At 41.1% G+C, this 15,575-nt stretch overlaps 1 protein-coding gene across 2 annotated transcripts in view; it reads left to right on the forward strand.

Annotated features, from left to right (window-relative positions):
- The window catches only part of OXNAD1 (oxidoreductase NAD binding domain containing 1), a 34,492-nt gene that overhangs the window by 5,041 nt on the left and 13,876 nt on the right, over positions 1-15,575 (forward strand). The window contains exons 2-5 of one of the 2 annotated variants that reach the window (XM_034760735.1): positions 1-159; positions 1,489-1,552; positions 8,355-8,461; positions 15,342-15,483. In XM_034760735.1, coding sequence (XP_034616626.1) covers positions 29-159; positions 1,489-1,552; positions 8,355-8,461; positions 15,342-15,483 — 444 coding nt within the window. In that variant the 5' untranslated portion in view covers positions 1-28. The remainder of the gene's footprint in view (positions 160-1,488; positions 1,553-8,354; positions 8,462-15,341; positions 15,484-15,575) is intronic. The other variant, XM_034760736.1, reaches the window with a different exon arrangement.

Here is a 15,575-nt window from a genome sequence, read left to right on the forward strand (position 1 = left end):
AAGGTGGTGACTTTGACCAGGGAACACCATGGCCCACACTACCATTTCTGCAGCTTTTGCTATTCCTCAGTTACTGAGAGGTACTGCTCGAATTTTCCCCACTCATTCTGCATTGTTACGGTTGAAGTACTCTGCTTTGTGTTCCTGCACAATGAATGGGTAGGTTATCAGTCTACCAACACGACTAAACATTTTGTTTTTAAAGAGATTGTGATAACCGTGTCATGAGTGTCTGAGGCTGAACAAACTCTTTAAAGAATTATAGAAATACTCTATCAATCACCTGGTTGTATTTTAAAGACATTAGTAAGTAGGGCTGGCTGGCACACAAGAATTCTATTCACAAAAAATGTCGAAGTGTTCAAATTGGGTTTTTGAAATCTTTCAACAATTTTTGTGAAAAAAAAAATATGAGGGAGACAGAAATAACCTAGTGCTTAGGGCACTTATCTGGGTTGTGGGAAACCCTGGTTCAAGTCCCTACTCTCCCTGGCCCAGATGAGTGCCCTAACCACCAGGCTATAGAGTTAGTCTCTCTCTGTCTATCTCTACTATTAGAGTTCCATATTGTATAACTAGGTAAATATTCATGGGCGAGAGGTTCTACAGCCCAGTGGTTCTCAACTAGGGGTACATGTACCCTGGGGGTACACAGAGGTCTTCTGGGGGTACATCAACTCATCTAGATATTTGCCTAGTTTTACAGCAGGCTAGATTAAAAGCACTAGCGAAGTCAGTACAAACTGACAATGACTTGTTTATACTTCTCTATTTACTATACACTGAAATGAAGTATAATATTTCTATTCCAGTCGATTTTATAATTATATAGTCAAAATGAGAAAGTGAGCAATTCCAGTAATAGTGTGCTGTGACACTTGTATTTTTAGGTCTGATTTTGTAAGCAAGTAGTTTTTAAAGTGAGGTGAAACTTGGGGTACACAAGACAAATCAGACTCCTGAAAGGAGTACAGTAGTCTGGGAAGGTTGAGAGCCACTGCTATAGCCTGGTTAGGGCACTCACCTGGGATGCAGGAGATCCAAGTTCAAGTCTCTGCTCTTAATCAGGCAGAACATAGACTTGAACTTTGGCCTCCCAAATCACCGGTGGGTAATCACCAGGCTTGGCTATTATGGTGTGTGGGGATCTCTCTCTGGTTGTGACCAGAATTTCTGCCCTGGACTAGAGAAACCTGTGTGATGAAAGTTTTGTCGAAACGAATGTTCCTGTGAAAAGTTTAGTTTTTGGCAAATGAGTATTTTCTATTGAAAATTTCCCAACCAGCTCTAGTGTTAGCATTCTAAGATTAAATGTGAGGTGAGATTAGTGTCTGACTTCATTTAATTTTTGTTTAAATTAACATAGTCTAGAATGGCAGATTGATTAAAGTGGTTAAATTGTCAATAGAAATTCCTACCATTTAAGCGAAGCACTAATGCTTTGCAGTTGCAGTAATGACGTTAATCTTGATTTGCTTTTTGTTGAAGCACAATGAAATCCAAAAGGAAAACGGATCATCTGGAGAGAACGGCAAATAACTTTCGACAGGAGGTTAGTGTTCTGTTCTGCAGAACTGACATGTTTTTCTTTGTGTTATGAAGAGACTGGATAATCCTATTTGATGGTGATTAGGCTTCTTTCTTTTCTATAGAAGATTTTGTGCCATTTGTCATTTTTCTTTTTTGCATTTATATTCCGAAGACACTGTTGTAAAAAGGCATTTTTTTTTTGGATGGGTGAAACAAAATGATGTTAAAGAATGAATGGCTGTCATTCTTTTTTTGACATGTTTAATCAGGAATTAGTAGTCTCCTAGTTCAGTTTGGATTGTTCTAGTTAAGGAAATCTTAGTCACTTATTATTTGTATTACCATCATTGATACATAGGCTTTTAAGGAACCATGGGATTTCCCCCCAGAGAACAACTTCTAGAGGTATCTGATATGTACAGTAACTCCTCACTTAACAAAACAACATTAACTGGGATGATGTTATTAGGTCGCTGGTCTATTAGAGAACTTATTCCTTTAATGTCCTGCACTGTTCCCTTATAACATTTGGTTCCCGCTGCTCTGCCCGCCGCTTCTGCTGGGGAGTGGGGTAGGGACGCGGGGGCTTGCCCTGTTCTGCCCGCCCAGCGCTCCTACCGGGGAACAGGTGTGGGGCTTGCCCTGCTTGGAGTGCCGGGCAGAGTGGGGCAAGTCCCCTTGCCCCAACCCCGCTCCCCGGCTGGAACGCCCGGAGTGGGGCAAACCCCTGCGCCCCGACCCTGTTATGCCCCTGTCTCAACCAAGCTTCACAATAATCAGTGGTGAGTACAGTATTAAATTGTTTAAAGTTATTTAAAACTTACTGTACATGTATACAATGTCTTGTCTGGTGAAAAAAATTTCCCTGGAATGTAACCCTCCCTGTTTACATTAATTCTTATGGGGAAATTGGATTCGCTTAAAGTTGCATTTTTCAAGAACATAACTAGGATGTTAAGTGAGGAGTTACTGTATTGTGAACTTCCCTACTCTTTGATTTAAAAGGTCAAAGTGCTGCATCTTTAACAGAAATTTTTTCTTCTGTTTGGAATGAATTAGTTTAAATAAGTTAACAAAAGAGTTGCAGATATTTTGAATATAAATAACTTGCTTTCTTCATTAATAAGGTTTCAGTAGTAAAGTGATTCTACATCTTTTTTTTTTAATTTCAATGCAGCTGGGAAGTGGAGCTGTGTTAAGGGATGGGGATTGGTTAGCTTGAAGAGGGAATGGAGAACTGTGCAGGGCAAGTAAAGAAAGGAGGGTTCAGTGCTGCTACCTCAACTTTCTGGAACATCTGGGAACTTATTTTTTTCCCATGCTTAATTTATTCTTAGTTGTTACATGTTGTCACTTTATTTCTGACCAGTTAGAAATAGGTCCTTTCAAATCTCCTGTTTAGCTGTAAATCCTATGTAATTAGTAATTGGCTTCCCTCTCCACATTACAAAAACCAAGCAAGGTAATCCTTTGGAAAGATTAATGGAGGATATTTCTGTGTTGCAGTAATGTGGATGAGTACACTAGTTATCACATAGTCAAGGACGTAGCACAAATAGCAAGTGCAAGAAAGACTGGCTGAACCTTTGTCCATCTACAATGAAATCCAGATGAAAACAATGAATGTCTGGGTCTTTTATTCTGCCAAATCTTGATCTGGGCTAGTTGGTTACTCTTATGGATGGTCAGAATCTTCTCTGAAGGTCCTTGATCACCCTACATCAGGAGTAGGCAACCTATGGCACGGGTGCCAAAGGTGGCACGCGAACTGATTTTCAGTGGCACTCACACTGCCCGGGTCCTGGTCACCGGTCAGGGGGGCTCTGCATTTTAATTTAATTTTAAATGAAGCATTCTTAAAATTTAGCATTTTAAAAACCTTATTTACTTTACATACGACAATAGTTTAGTTATATATTATAGACTTATAGAGACCTTCTAAAAACATTAAAATGTATTACTGGCACACGAAACCTTACATTAGAGTGAATAAATGAAGACTTGGCATACCACTTCTGAAAGGTTGCCGACCCCTGCCCTACATAAAACTTAGTTTTCTGCACCAACTTACTACGGAGTAATAATTAAAATTCCAGTGTTTTGTCAAAAATATAGGCCAAAGAACAACTCGGGGGGTGGGGGAGGGGAGTTAGGAAGGGAAGGGGAGAAGGAATGTCAAAAGTGTATGCACATTTCCGGCACTAAGAGCATTACATAAGAGAAACATTTAAATAGCCTACCTGACACTTGTCTCGTTAACCAGTATGACTGCATTTCCTGTTTAATATTGTCTATTAAAGTGGAAAAGAAAAGTACACTACTCTAACTTTGTTTTAAGTTGGCAAATGTCCTGTTGTTTTACTGGACAGTAGACATGTTCAAATGTTGTTTTATGGAGAAATTCATTTCCTGACATGTGTTTTAAATTAGAACAAGACTGGTTAAAGTTTCATTTGTTAAATTATTTGATCTTGTACAGATGAGAAATAGCACAATCATGTGTTGTAGGAAACATCAGACTGGGAGAGCTAATGTAGTAGATGGCATTAAACATTTTTTAAATGTTTTACAGCCTAGGACATAAACTGGCCTATTTACAAAACTAGTCATTCTGTTTTGCTGAATTTTCAACAACAACTGAAAAAAGTCAGTGGGGAAAGGAGGATGGACAGGTATCATGCAAGTTAGCTGTTAATATTATAAAACAAGAATATGTTTTGATACACATTGCTGACAGTCTGTTTGTATCCCTGTATTATTGAACATTAATATGATTGTTTTATCCTGTAGATGGATACATTCTTCACGACATGTATCTATCTGCTACCCAGTGCACCAAATGCTCCCCTGAATTGCATCCTTGCAGTCTCATTGAAGTCCAAGTTGTTGCATAAATGTAGGGCAGAATTTGGTGTAGTGTGTTTGTGGAGAAAGCATTTATGATCCTGCAACAGGATCAACTTGCATGGACCCTGGCCAACTGAAGTCAACAGGTGGAGGGTTCAGTCTCTGGCAGCCTCCATTGTAAGATCTGGCCCTTATTTAATATAGTGTTATTCTTCGTAGCTCTTGTCATTAGCCTTTTACCTGTACTATTTAGTAAGTCAAAACTATGGCTTTCAGGTACCCCACTCCAACCAGAGTCTTTGTTTCCCTCCAGCAAGAAAAATATGCTTGTATAAAAGTTTCTGTCCATTCTCAGTGACATATTGGGTCTTGGGCAAAATGCTGCTATGTCACAAGTGCTCTCATCAAAACATGGAAGTTCATTATTTAACTCACTTTAGTGTTCAGCCATTTATCTGATGATAGAGTAGGACCACTTTCCCAAATGTTAAATATCTCAGGTTTTTGGTTGTTTTAAGAAATCTTATTTTAGGAGGTATTGTGGCGGCTAAAGCATAAACACATACCCCTAGAATGAGATTAGTTTCTTCCAGAACCAGGTATAGAGAGTTTGGGCACAGTGAGGCAAGATATATTAAATTAGACATTTACAGCTGGATGGCAAGTGTTCATGGAGGAAAAAAAAAAAATCAGAAAAAACCTGAGGTTTAAAATAGGAAACATAGCATGAAAACAAAATAGTGATATTGACCATTGAACAACTTTTTAAACTGTAGCTTCCCCCTCCCCCAAGCCTCAGAAGTAGAACTCAAGATTTCCAAAATATTTTATTACTGATCATGCAAATAATTGATTCACATTATGTCTGTAGATGCCATAATGTAAATGTGTAAATTCATGGCTAAATGCAGATTAAACTGCATTTTGTACAGTAAGCAGCCCTATGACATGAGGCAAGGGGAAAGATATGCCACTAATGTAGTGGAGATTCCAGTGGCCATTGTGGTTAAATTATGTTTGACTATCTTAAATGAAAACAAGTAAATATATTAATCTAGAAGTGAAATGTAATTTTTCATTCAGAGCAACTGAAAAACAGATTTAATTAAATGAAATGACAAGTGTAGGTTTGTTTTTTCTTCAGTCATCTTAAATATCCAATTATTTATGTAGATATGTATTTATTTATTCACTCCAAACTTCTCCCAGTGATACTAGTCAGTTACTGGTCTCCTTTTAAAGGTTGCCTTGGTCAACATTTTTTACATGAAGATTTTCTACCCACTTGTTTTGATGACTTCTTTTGCTCTCAAAAACCAAAAATAAACTAGACTTTACTTTGTTTTGGTCAAAACATTTTTATGTAGCCGGGCCAAGATTTTCAAAAATGACTAGTGATTCTGGGTGCCTGTCTTGACATGGTAAAGGGGCCTGTTTTCCAGTGTGCTCAGTGCCAACTTCATGCAAATAATGCCCCTTTAAGGTATCTTGAATTGGACACCCAAAATCCCTGGTCACTTTTCCCTGAGTCTGGTACTAACCATAGGTCTTTGGATAAATCAGATTTTATACTTTTTGGTAAACTGGAAGGATCACTTGTACAGTTAGAAGTGAACTATTTACAGATAATTATTTCTGTCAGTTACATATTGAAGTTTGCAACAGAGAAACTAAGTGTAACACTATGAAGTAGTAAACTAAAAGTTAAATTTTATTGTGAGGGAAGGAAGGATTATGGGTAAGGAATTGGGAACAAGCAATATGTAAAGATCACACTGGATTTGTTAAATCCACTAGACCAGGGTTTCTCAGAACAAATTATTTGGTGGTCTCAGAGTGCAGCCACCAACTCTTCCTGGTGGCCACTCTGACAATTTTTCATAAAACAATTAACTTTAGGAAAAACAAATAAATATGCCCATATACACATCCAAAGCATTGTAATTTATTTATTGGTAGCTAGCAAGTCTGCTGTGAAAAGTGATATTAACAAACATACAAGTATCACTTTTCACAGCAGACTTACTCAGCCCTGGCAAGTTTGTGGACAAATTAGGCCCTGGATTGGGGGCCAGGGAGGCAGCAGGGCTCTAGAGCTCGAAGTCCTGTGGCCGGAGGACAGAGTCCGAAACCATGCAGCCAGAGCCTGGGGCCTGCCGTGGAGCCGAAGCCCAGAGCTGGAGACTGAAGCCCTGCGGCCAGAGCCTGCCTCTACGCTACCCCAGGACTGAAGCCCAAAACCGGAGTCCCACCGCCCCTGGGAAAGTAGGGAACTCACCAGCTGCTCCGCTAGTGTTGTGCCCCAGCTGTCTCCAGAGGGGGGCAGGGCCCAACCCCTGCTGGCGGCCCCAGAAACCAACACCAAGGTGGTATATCGAGGAGCACCAGGGAGGGGGAGAGCCCACTGCTTCCCTCCCCCACCCCAATCACAGCCCAGGAGGCTATGGCTGCAAGAAAAGCCCCTGGTGGCTGCATGCGGCCACAGTAGCCGCATTTGAGAAACGCTGCATTAGAGTGAGGGCAGAATGCTTATTCTGTGAACAGCCACATGATTCCTATTGGGAGATCTGTCCTTCAGAGATAGTTTTACCTAACTAGGTAACCCAGCAGTTTCCAAACAATGGGTCATGATCCCAACTGGGGATCCTGAGTGTGGGGAAAATGCCACTTTACAAAATGGCATCCTTCGCATGTACCTTTTGTGCAAGGGTACACTGTGGAGGATGCCATTTTATGGCACAAATTGGCATCTTCGATGTGCGTGACCTCACACTGTGTCTTCCATGCTGTCTAGAGTCATGGGAAGCAATACCTCTGAAAATGGGGTCATACTGAGTATAATGGTCAGTGCTCATTGGAAGCATCACCTAGTGATTAGGGGTTAGGCCCTTCTTAATGCAGAGAGGGATGGTAGGGGAGCCCAGACCCTCCCACTCCACCAGGCTCTAGCCCAGGGCTTGTAAGGGTTCAGCATTCAGGAGTACCTTACGGCTGCCCTCCCTTTTTTACCACCCACTTTGTTGTCCAAGTTTTGTTCTCTATTGTGAGACGGTAATAGAAAAAGGTACTAACGATACCTTCATTATGTCTGGGTCCAGCAGATAGGCTCATTGTCTTTAAAAGTTGGCTTCTGCAGCACCCCTTCTCAGGAGCTGGTAGGGTAGCCTTCTCCCTGCTTTGTAAAAAAAACCCTTCTGAGCTTTTTGGCTTCCTTTTAAGCTCCACCTCAATCTGGGTCATGCTCTGCAGGTGCGGCTGGGTGGGGTCATCAGAGCACAGAATTGCTCTTTAACCCCTTCAGCTCTAGTGTGAGGTTTCCCATCACACAGAGAAAAAGTTTGGGAACCACTGGTGGTAGCCCCAAATTCACCAAAGATCACCTAACATACAATTTAGCAAGCACAGTAATAGTCTGATGGAAACTGATGGAACAAGTACCGTGCTGAGTCAGGGCCATAGTGACTGTTTATAGCCGTTCCATTTTAGAGATTTTTGGATATCTGAAAAGAGTTTTTATTTTGAAGATTACTTTACGATTTCCACAATCATTCAGTTCACACTGTTTGCTGGGTGTGAATGTTGTACATTATAGATGTTCAGTAAAAATAGCCAGATGGGGATAATGTTGTATGTTTGTATCTAGATATATCTTACTTTTTTTTAAAAAAAGTAATCTAGAATGTATATAGTTCAATTTAATCTGGATGAAAATAATTTAAATTTATACACAGGTTTAGATTAACCCTGATTAAAATGTCCAAAAAATCTTGGAGTTGTTGTATACATTTAATGAAATGTGGTTTTCTGTGTGATTCCATTATTATTTTTTATTATTTTCCCACTGTGGTGGATACGTGGTAATGTTTTAAAATTATGAAATGCTATAGTTAATGATGCATAACTTCCATGGACGGTCTCAAGCACATTTGCTGAAAATGACAATACTGTAATATAATGATTCATTCTCCTTTCTCTAGGTTATTACTCCAGCAAAAGTGTGTGGCATCACCAATGAATCTGAAACAGTTAAAAGACTTCGCTTGGCTGTCACAAATAAGGATTTTACTTTTAAAGCAGGACAGTGGTAAGATTTCTCTCTGATTTTGTGGGGGGGAAATTGCTTACAGAAAGCCCAGGATGATGAAATGTTAAAAGGAAGATACTGGGATAATGATTCTCCATTATATTTATATAACATACTGTTTTAGTCATAAATGCTGTATAAAATAGCTGTTAAATTCAACCTCATAATTGTAAACTGTGCTTTATTAAATATATCCATATTCATACAAATAGACAAAAAATTAATATTTGCCAGTTTTCATTTTGATTCCTTCAATGATGACCTGTGGTTTATATCCATTAACTTATTGTTCTATGAATATCTTTACACACTACTTGTATTCCATTACTCTGATAGCTAGCTGCACAATGGAGCAGAGACTGAGTGCTGCAAATGTGAAAGTTAATTTTAATTTGATTTTACAGTTTTATAATTAAAAAACCCTAAAAAGTGATGTTGACCTTTGTCCCCCTAAAATTAGATCTGCTGGGTTAGTTTGGGTAGGTGTATACTTGAAAACAAACCCAATTCACTGCTTAGGCCATTCTGTGGATTAACTGTTGTGACATTTCCCAGGGATCCCCAGGGCTTTAAGGCTCCTTGCTACCACCTGTCTTTAGCATGAAGAATCCTTGTCTGTGCCTTTTGGGGGTCAGCTCCCCAATTCTACTGGCCTTGAGCAACGCAAGTACTCCCCTCTAAGCCTTGCAAGTCCCGTAGTTATTCTACAGGTAGCAATTGGCACACCCCAATCCTCTAGCCCTCTAATCATCTCACTGGAGTGCCCAGCCTCTCGTCCGCTGGATGCTTGCAGTGTTTACGGAATTGTTTTTTCCAAAGAAACAGTAGACCCCAGTTTACCAATTCCACCTCCTCTGCTGAACATGGAGCTCTTAGGCTAGGTCTATACTACCCGCCTGAATCCCGTCGGGACGCGACAATCGATCCCCGAATCGGCGCTCTAACTCCACCAGCGGAGGTGGTAGTAAGCGCCGCCGACAAAAAGCCGCAGAAGTCGATTTTGCCGCCGTCCTCACAACGGGGTAAGTCGGCTGTGATACGTCGAATTCAGCTACGCTATTCACGTAGCTGAATTTGCGTATCTTAAATCGACTCCCCCCTGTAGTGTAGATGTACCCTTAGATATATTTATAGTGAAATCAGGAATAAGTTTCTTTAACAAACCATGGAGATTCAAAGTAATAGCAAATAGAAGTATTGGAAACAAGAATGGTTACATATAAAATAAAACCATAACATGCATGCTAGACCCTAAACATAATTAACAAGATATTCTCGTGTCTAATTAAGTTTTGCTCACCCAAAAATCCTTGCAGCGATTTATAGCTAGGCTGGCTGTGATCCTCCTTTTATGAGACAAGCATGCTGTCAGCTTGCCTTCTCGGTGAAGGACCTGGGGGTGCTCTTGCATCCCAATATATAACAGCCCAATCCTTTGTATTTATTCATAAACCAGAGCACCCCCTCACCCAGGTGTTTGTTTCCTACTTAGAATTCCCTCTCTCCTAGATTTTGCAATCTCTTAGTTAGCCTGGGGCTCGGTAGGCAAATAGGCATCCATTGTGAGGTGTACAATACACAGATGACCAGACAAGGACATAGGTGTCTGTTACCTCCTGCCTGAATGGAACATTTCTGAGTTATGTCACTTGCCTTAATTCAAGACCTCAAGAACATAATTTTTAGTATAGATATCTAACTCCTTAAATATTATTTTTGTGTACACTTCACAGTGAGTATGATGACCAGTGGGCTACTGACTCTCAGTAGGGACCTCACATGCCACCCTTCGGTGAACTATTATGCATACATCTGCCGGATACCTGTAAGAACCTATGCACCTCTGTGCCCTCTGGCAGTTGGCACCAAGCAGTCCCTGGGTCACAATTGCTATTTAAACAATGTTACAGTTTTAGGAGTGTTAGAATTTTTCAGGATCAGGAGGAATTCCATGTTTCAATTCAAATAGTATTTTGTAAGATAAGTTACAATCTGGACCTCTCACTCTTGACAGTGAGAGACAAGGTGGATGAGGTAATATCTTTTATTGGGTCAGTTTCTATTGATGACAGAGAGAAGCTTTCAGGCTTACACAGAGTTCTTCTTCATGTCCCAGATCTGAAGAGGAGCTCTGTGTAAGCTCGAAAGCTTCTCTCTGTCACCAACAGAAGTTGGTCCAATAAAAGATATTACGTCACCCACCTTGTCTCTCTGATATCCTGGGACCAACACTGCAAACAGCTCACAGTGGTCCTTTAACTTTTTTTTTTTATTTAAACTTGCTGTTGGCTTAGTCCAGCTGGAAATTGCTTTTGCTGGAATCAAAGTTTAACTGCTAGGGTGTTAACAGCATGTGTTACCAATGTAGTCTTAATATCCAGACTCTTAAATTTAGAACCAGAAAAACAAGATGTTGATTGCAATAATTTTTGTTTGTGGAGCATTTTGTTGTAGTTTTTGCACGTGTGGAGTGACGCATATTAAATTCTTACTTGCCAGTTCTTTGAAAAACACATTTACCCATCAAAAATGTTTTAGCAATTATCACTTTGAAAAGTGAAAGCTTTAATTATAATTACTCTTTTCATATTCTTTTTCCTTGAAAGTATTCTAAGGCTGTTTTTTGGCATGTCAACTTCTCTGTACTGGAAGCTATAAACCATGGTCATGTTTTCTGAGGAATAGTGCCAAGAATCAACAATTTCCTGAATAGAAAAGCCTAACATGTCAGTGAGATGCCAGAACTAAAGTTTGTCTTCATAGTATTAACACAGAAAATGGAGCTTTCATAATCTTGGTTTACATAAGCAAAAAAAGTTGATTTGTTGTCCCAGGCTCTAATAGACTTCTGTTGTCTATCAAGTTACAAGTAATAATTAAAATGAACAAGAAGAGATTTGTTGCTATAATAAGGAATTTTTGAATTTGATAGATTGTGCATGCATATGTTTGTTTCTAAGTATCACGAAGGGCTGAAGGACAAAGGACCAGTAACTTTAAGCTCATCTTAATATTTCTAACTTCTTATTCCAGCAACTGTTGGATATTTATCTCTTTTCTGAATGTTTGGCTTTAAAAACTTTAACAGACAAAGGAGGATATGTGACTGAGACATACCTATAAGTTTACAAATTCTCTTTCCTCTTTTTAAATGCAGCATCTTCCCTTATCTTGGCTTCCCCTTGATTACTCCACTTAAACCGTCACCAGTAGTGTATTACTTTGGAAGTCCTCCCATGTCATCTCACACCCTGTTAAAGTAAGGCAAGCCTTCAGAAGCAGAAGTCAGTTCAAGATATTATATTACAGCATAGTACGTAGCCCATTAAAACTTCTGCTGTCCATAGTGAGCCAAGTTTAAAAAATTATGTATTTTTAAAAAAAGGTACACACTTGCCTAAGTAATATTTTAGAAGGTTAAATCTTTACTGAAAATTCATGCTTTTTAATAATTTTAGTTTGAATTTGGTGTGATCTCAAACAGGGTTTTAAGAAACTAGTAATTTCCCCTGTCCATAACCAGAATACTTACTTTGGCATGATTGTGGACTGTGATTTGTGGTTTAAGTGCCCTCCATCCTAGTCTGAGCATTCCAGTTTATTCCTTTCCTGTAGAGGGTGGTACAGAGCGTTAGTATCCTCAGTTGAGGTGTTCTTTGGTACAGTAATTATTACAGCACAGAATTGGATCACCTTTACTCAACTTCCCAGTCTAATTACTTAGAGCCTGTTTACCAAAGGTGCTGAGTACCTCCATTTGTGCTGACAGCTCCATTTGAAGGCAATGGGAGCGGCAGGCACTGAGGACATCTGAAAGTCAGGCCCTTAATTTCTCCAGATTAGACAGTCTCCTCACGCCTCCTGTCTGTAAAACAATGTTTCTCAGCCTTTTCAGGTTGGCAACCCAAAAATGTCATGATCTCCTTACATTTACTATAAAAGAGTAAAAAATGTGTTAATGATAAGTCTATGTAACTTGTGTGTGTTTTTGAGAGATTGATGGAGAATACTTCTCTCTGCAGGGTAAGGGTGTGCTGGGAGTGGAGGAGAAAGATTTTCTGTGCTTTAGATAATAACATTGCCAGTGCCTTGCCCCCTAGCTTTACGCCAAGCTGCCGTTCATAATCTCTTTTGGGATCACAACCCACCAGTTGAAAACACTGCTTAAAAACATCCATGCGATAGAAGCTAAGCCACACTCCTCCTACCATCCTCATTTAACTAGCCAACTTAATGACTCATTGTGCATTATCTGGGGCTATTAAAGAAGCTGACAGACATAATTTTGATCAGAACTGAATATTTACTTTACAGCATTTTGTGCGGGGTGTCATCTCAGGCCTTAATTGACTAATTCATCATTTTCCCATATTTAGCAGTCTTTACCACAGTGCTCAGTTCACAAAGAGAGCAGCTCAACTGACCTTAACATAAAATTTATAATAAAAGTCAGAATTTTGGTATTTGCAGCAGAAAAGTGGGAATATTCTTGACTGCTTAAATATTAAGGCAGGTCTCTTTAGGAGTTTGAAAAGCACCAGTAGAAGATTCCGAGTTAAGATCTGATTTTCAGAGATGATGGAACACAGCAACTCCCATTGACCTTGATTGATGCTCATCACTTCTGAAAATTACCCCTAGCTTTCTGAAGTTATTTAAACTGAAATATGAGGTATCTCTCTTTCATTTGTGAGTGCAGCTGGATGAAAATGGAAGACAAAGAATTTTAATGTTGAGCATTGAATTTGACTTTTAGCTGCTCTGAAAGTAACATGACCATATTTTGCAATACGATGTGAAACACATTTACTAAGACTCCAAATATTTTTAGTAGGCTTCTTATATTATTTGATACATTGTTGTTCTATGGCTTTAGTAGCATCATTTGGGAATGATCCACATGCACAGAGAACCCCCAATGGCAAAGGCTTGTCTTGTAACTTGCCAGCCACTGATATACCTAGCCTTTTACAACATGTTAATTTCTGAACTTTAAGTTCTTAAGTGTGTGTTCTAAATTTAGTTTAGACCAGCGGTCTCAAACACGCGGCCCGCGGGTGGCCCTCGGGGTGACTTTCTGCGGCCCGCGAGCCCCTCGCAGCCCCCCCGCCCTCCTCCAGTGTTTACCAGAGCGGCGGCCGGACGTGCACCGGGAGCAGGGCAGACTCCCTGCCTGCCTGCCCTGCCCTGTGCAGCTCTGGGAAGAGGCTGGAACGTGGGGAAGGGGGGGCAGAGAGGCTGTGTGTGGCTGTTGCTTTAGGCAGCGCCCCCAGCAGCTCCCATTGGCCGGGAACGGGGAACTGCGTCCAGTGGGAGCTGCTGGAGGCGGTGCCTCAAGCAACAGAAACACTCAGCCCCTCCGTCCCCCCTTCCCCACGTTCCAGCCTCTTGCGGGGGCAGGGCAGGCAGGCAGGAAGCCTGCCCTGTCCCCGGTACGCGCTGGGCCAGATCCTGCCCCCCAAACCTCTCCTGCAGCCGAACCCCCTGCTGCATCCTGCACCCTGACCCCCTGCCATACCCTGCACCCTGACCCCTGCCCTGAGCCCCCTGCCGCACCCCAACCCCCTGCCCTGAACCCCCGCCTCACCTCACACCCCTCCTGCATCCCAACCCACTGCCCTGAGCCCCCTGCTGCACCCCAGACTCCTCTTGCACCCCAACCCCCTGCCCTGAGCCCCCTGCCACAGCCCACACTCCTCTTGCACCCCAACCCCCTGCCCTGAGCTCCGTGCTGCACCCTGCACACCTCTTGCTGTACCCCTCACCCCTCCTACACCCCACACCCCAACTCCCTGCCCTGAGCCCCCACTACACCCCACACCCCTCCTGCACCCCCTGGGGGCAGGGAGGGGGCAGAGTTGGGGTGGGTATTTCAGGGAAGGGGTTGGAATGGGGGCAGGGAAGGGGTGGGAAGAGGCAGGGCAGGGGTGGGGCCTCATGGAAGGGGTGGAGTGGGGGCGGGGGGAGGAGGTGTCAGTAATGCGGCCCTCGGGCCAATGTACTCGTCCTCATGTGGCCCTCATGGTCATTTGAGTTTGAGACCCCTGGTTTAGACCAACACACATTATAAAAATGCTTCTTGTACATTATCAAAATGTTGTATGTCACTAGAGGGAGCTGCAGTTTAGCATGTAAAGCAGTATCACTTATTTTAGTGGCTTTCATTTTTTGACATATAAAAATAGATAGGTATGCAAAGAATTTTTTAACAGTCATATTTCTTACTCTCAGAAGAGTGCATGTGTATGGAATTAAAATCTGTTTTCCTAAATTAGTTTTCCAATCCCTTTCCTAGTAAGGTACAGTAGTTTGAAAATCAAAGGGAGAATTCGTGGTGCTGAAAACGGTGGGAATTGGGTCCTCTGGCTGGACCATATTGACTTTTAAAATACATAACTAAACTTAAGTAAATGACTAACGTAAGATTGTAGTATCCCTTTTTTATACATTGTACTTAAGCCTCAAGAACAACCTAGAAATGTGCCAGTATAATACAAATGTATTTTACTTTCTGGCGATCTGGGAAGAAAAAGAAATAATCCTGTCCCTTTACAGTCGTAGGTGAAAAGAATTCTGATTTGATGGCATTACTCAAGCTGTGTGTTCGGATGCCAAATGCTTCTTATTGTTAAGCTAGTAATAAAAAGTGTTTACTCAACTTTGTAAAGTTTTGTTCAGTTATTTTGTTATCGAAACATACAAATACAAAAACTGCTTGTGCACTATCTCTGTTGGGTTCTGAACCTTATAGAAATCAAAATGCATACGTTTTGGTAAATACAGAGTACTGAGATCAAGCCAGCCATTTTGAGTTGGAGGAAACTTGGTGAATGTTCTCATGCCTTGTTTTTAAAGTTTCTTTTATTTAACTATTTCTTAGGGTAGATTTCTTTATTCCTAAAGTTGCCGTAGTTGGTGGATTCTCAATATGTTCCAGCCCTGGTCTACTGGAACAAGAGGGAGTATTGGAACTGGCAGTGAAACATACTGTACATCCTCCTGCTCACTGGATTCACACTCAGGTAAATGATATTTGCAGATGATTACAGACTCAACAAGTCATTTTTCACTCAGAACTTGATTCTTTCCCATTGAAGTCAGTAGCAAAACTCCC

This window comes from Trachemys scripta, chromosome 2, assembly GCF_013100865.1.
Source record: "Trachemys scripta elegans isolate TJP31775 chromosome 2, CAS_Tse_1.0, whole genome shotgun sequence".
Lineage (NCBI taxonomy): Eukaryota > Metazoa > Chordata > Testudines > Emydidae > Trachemys > Trachemys scripta.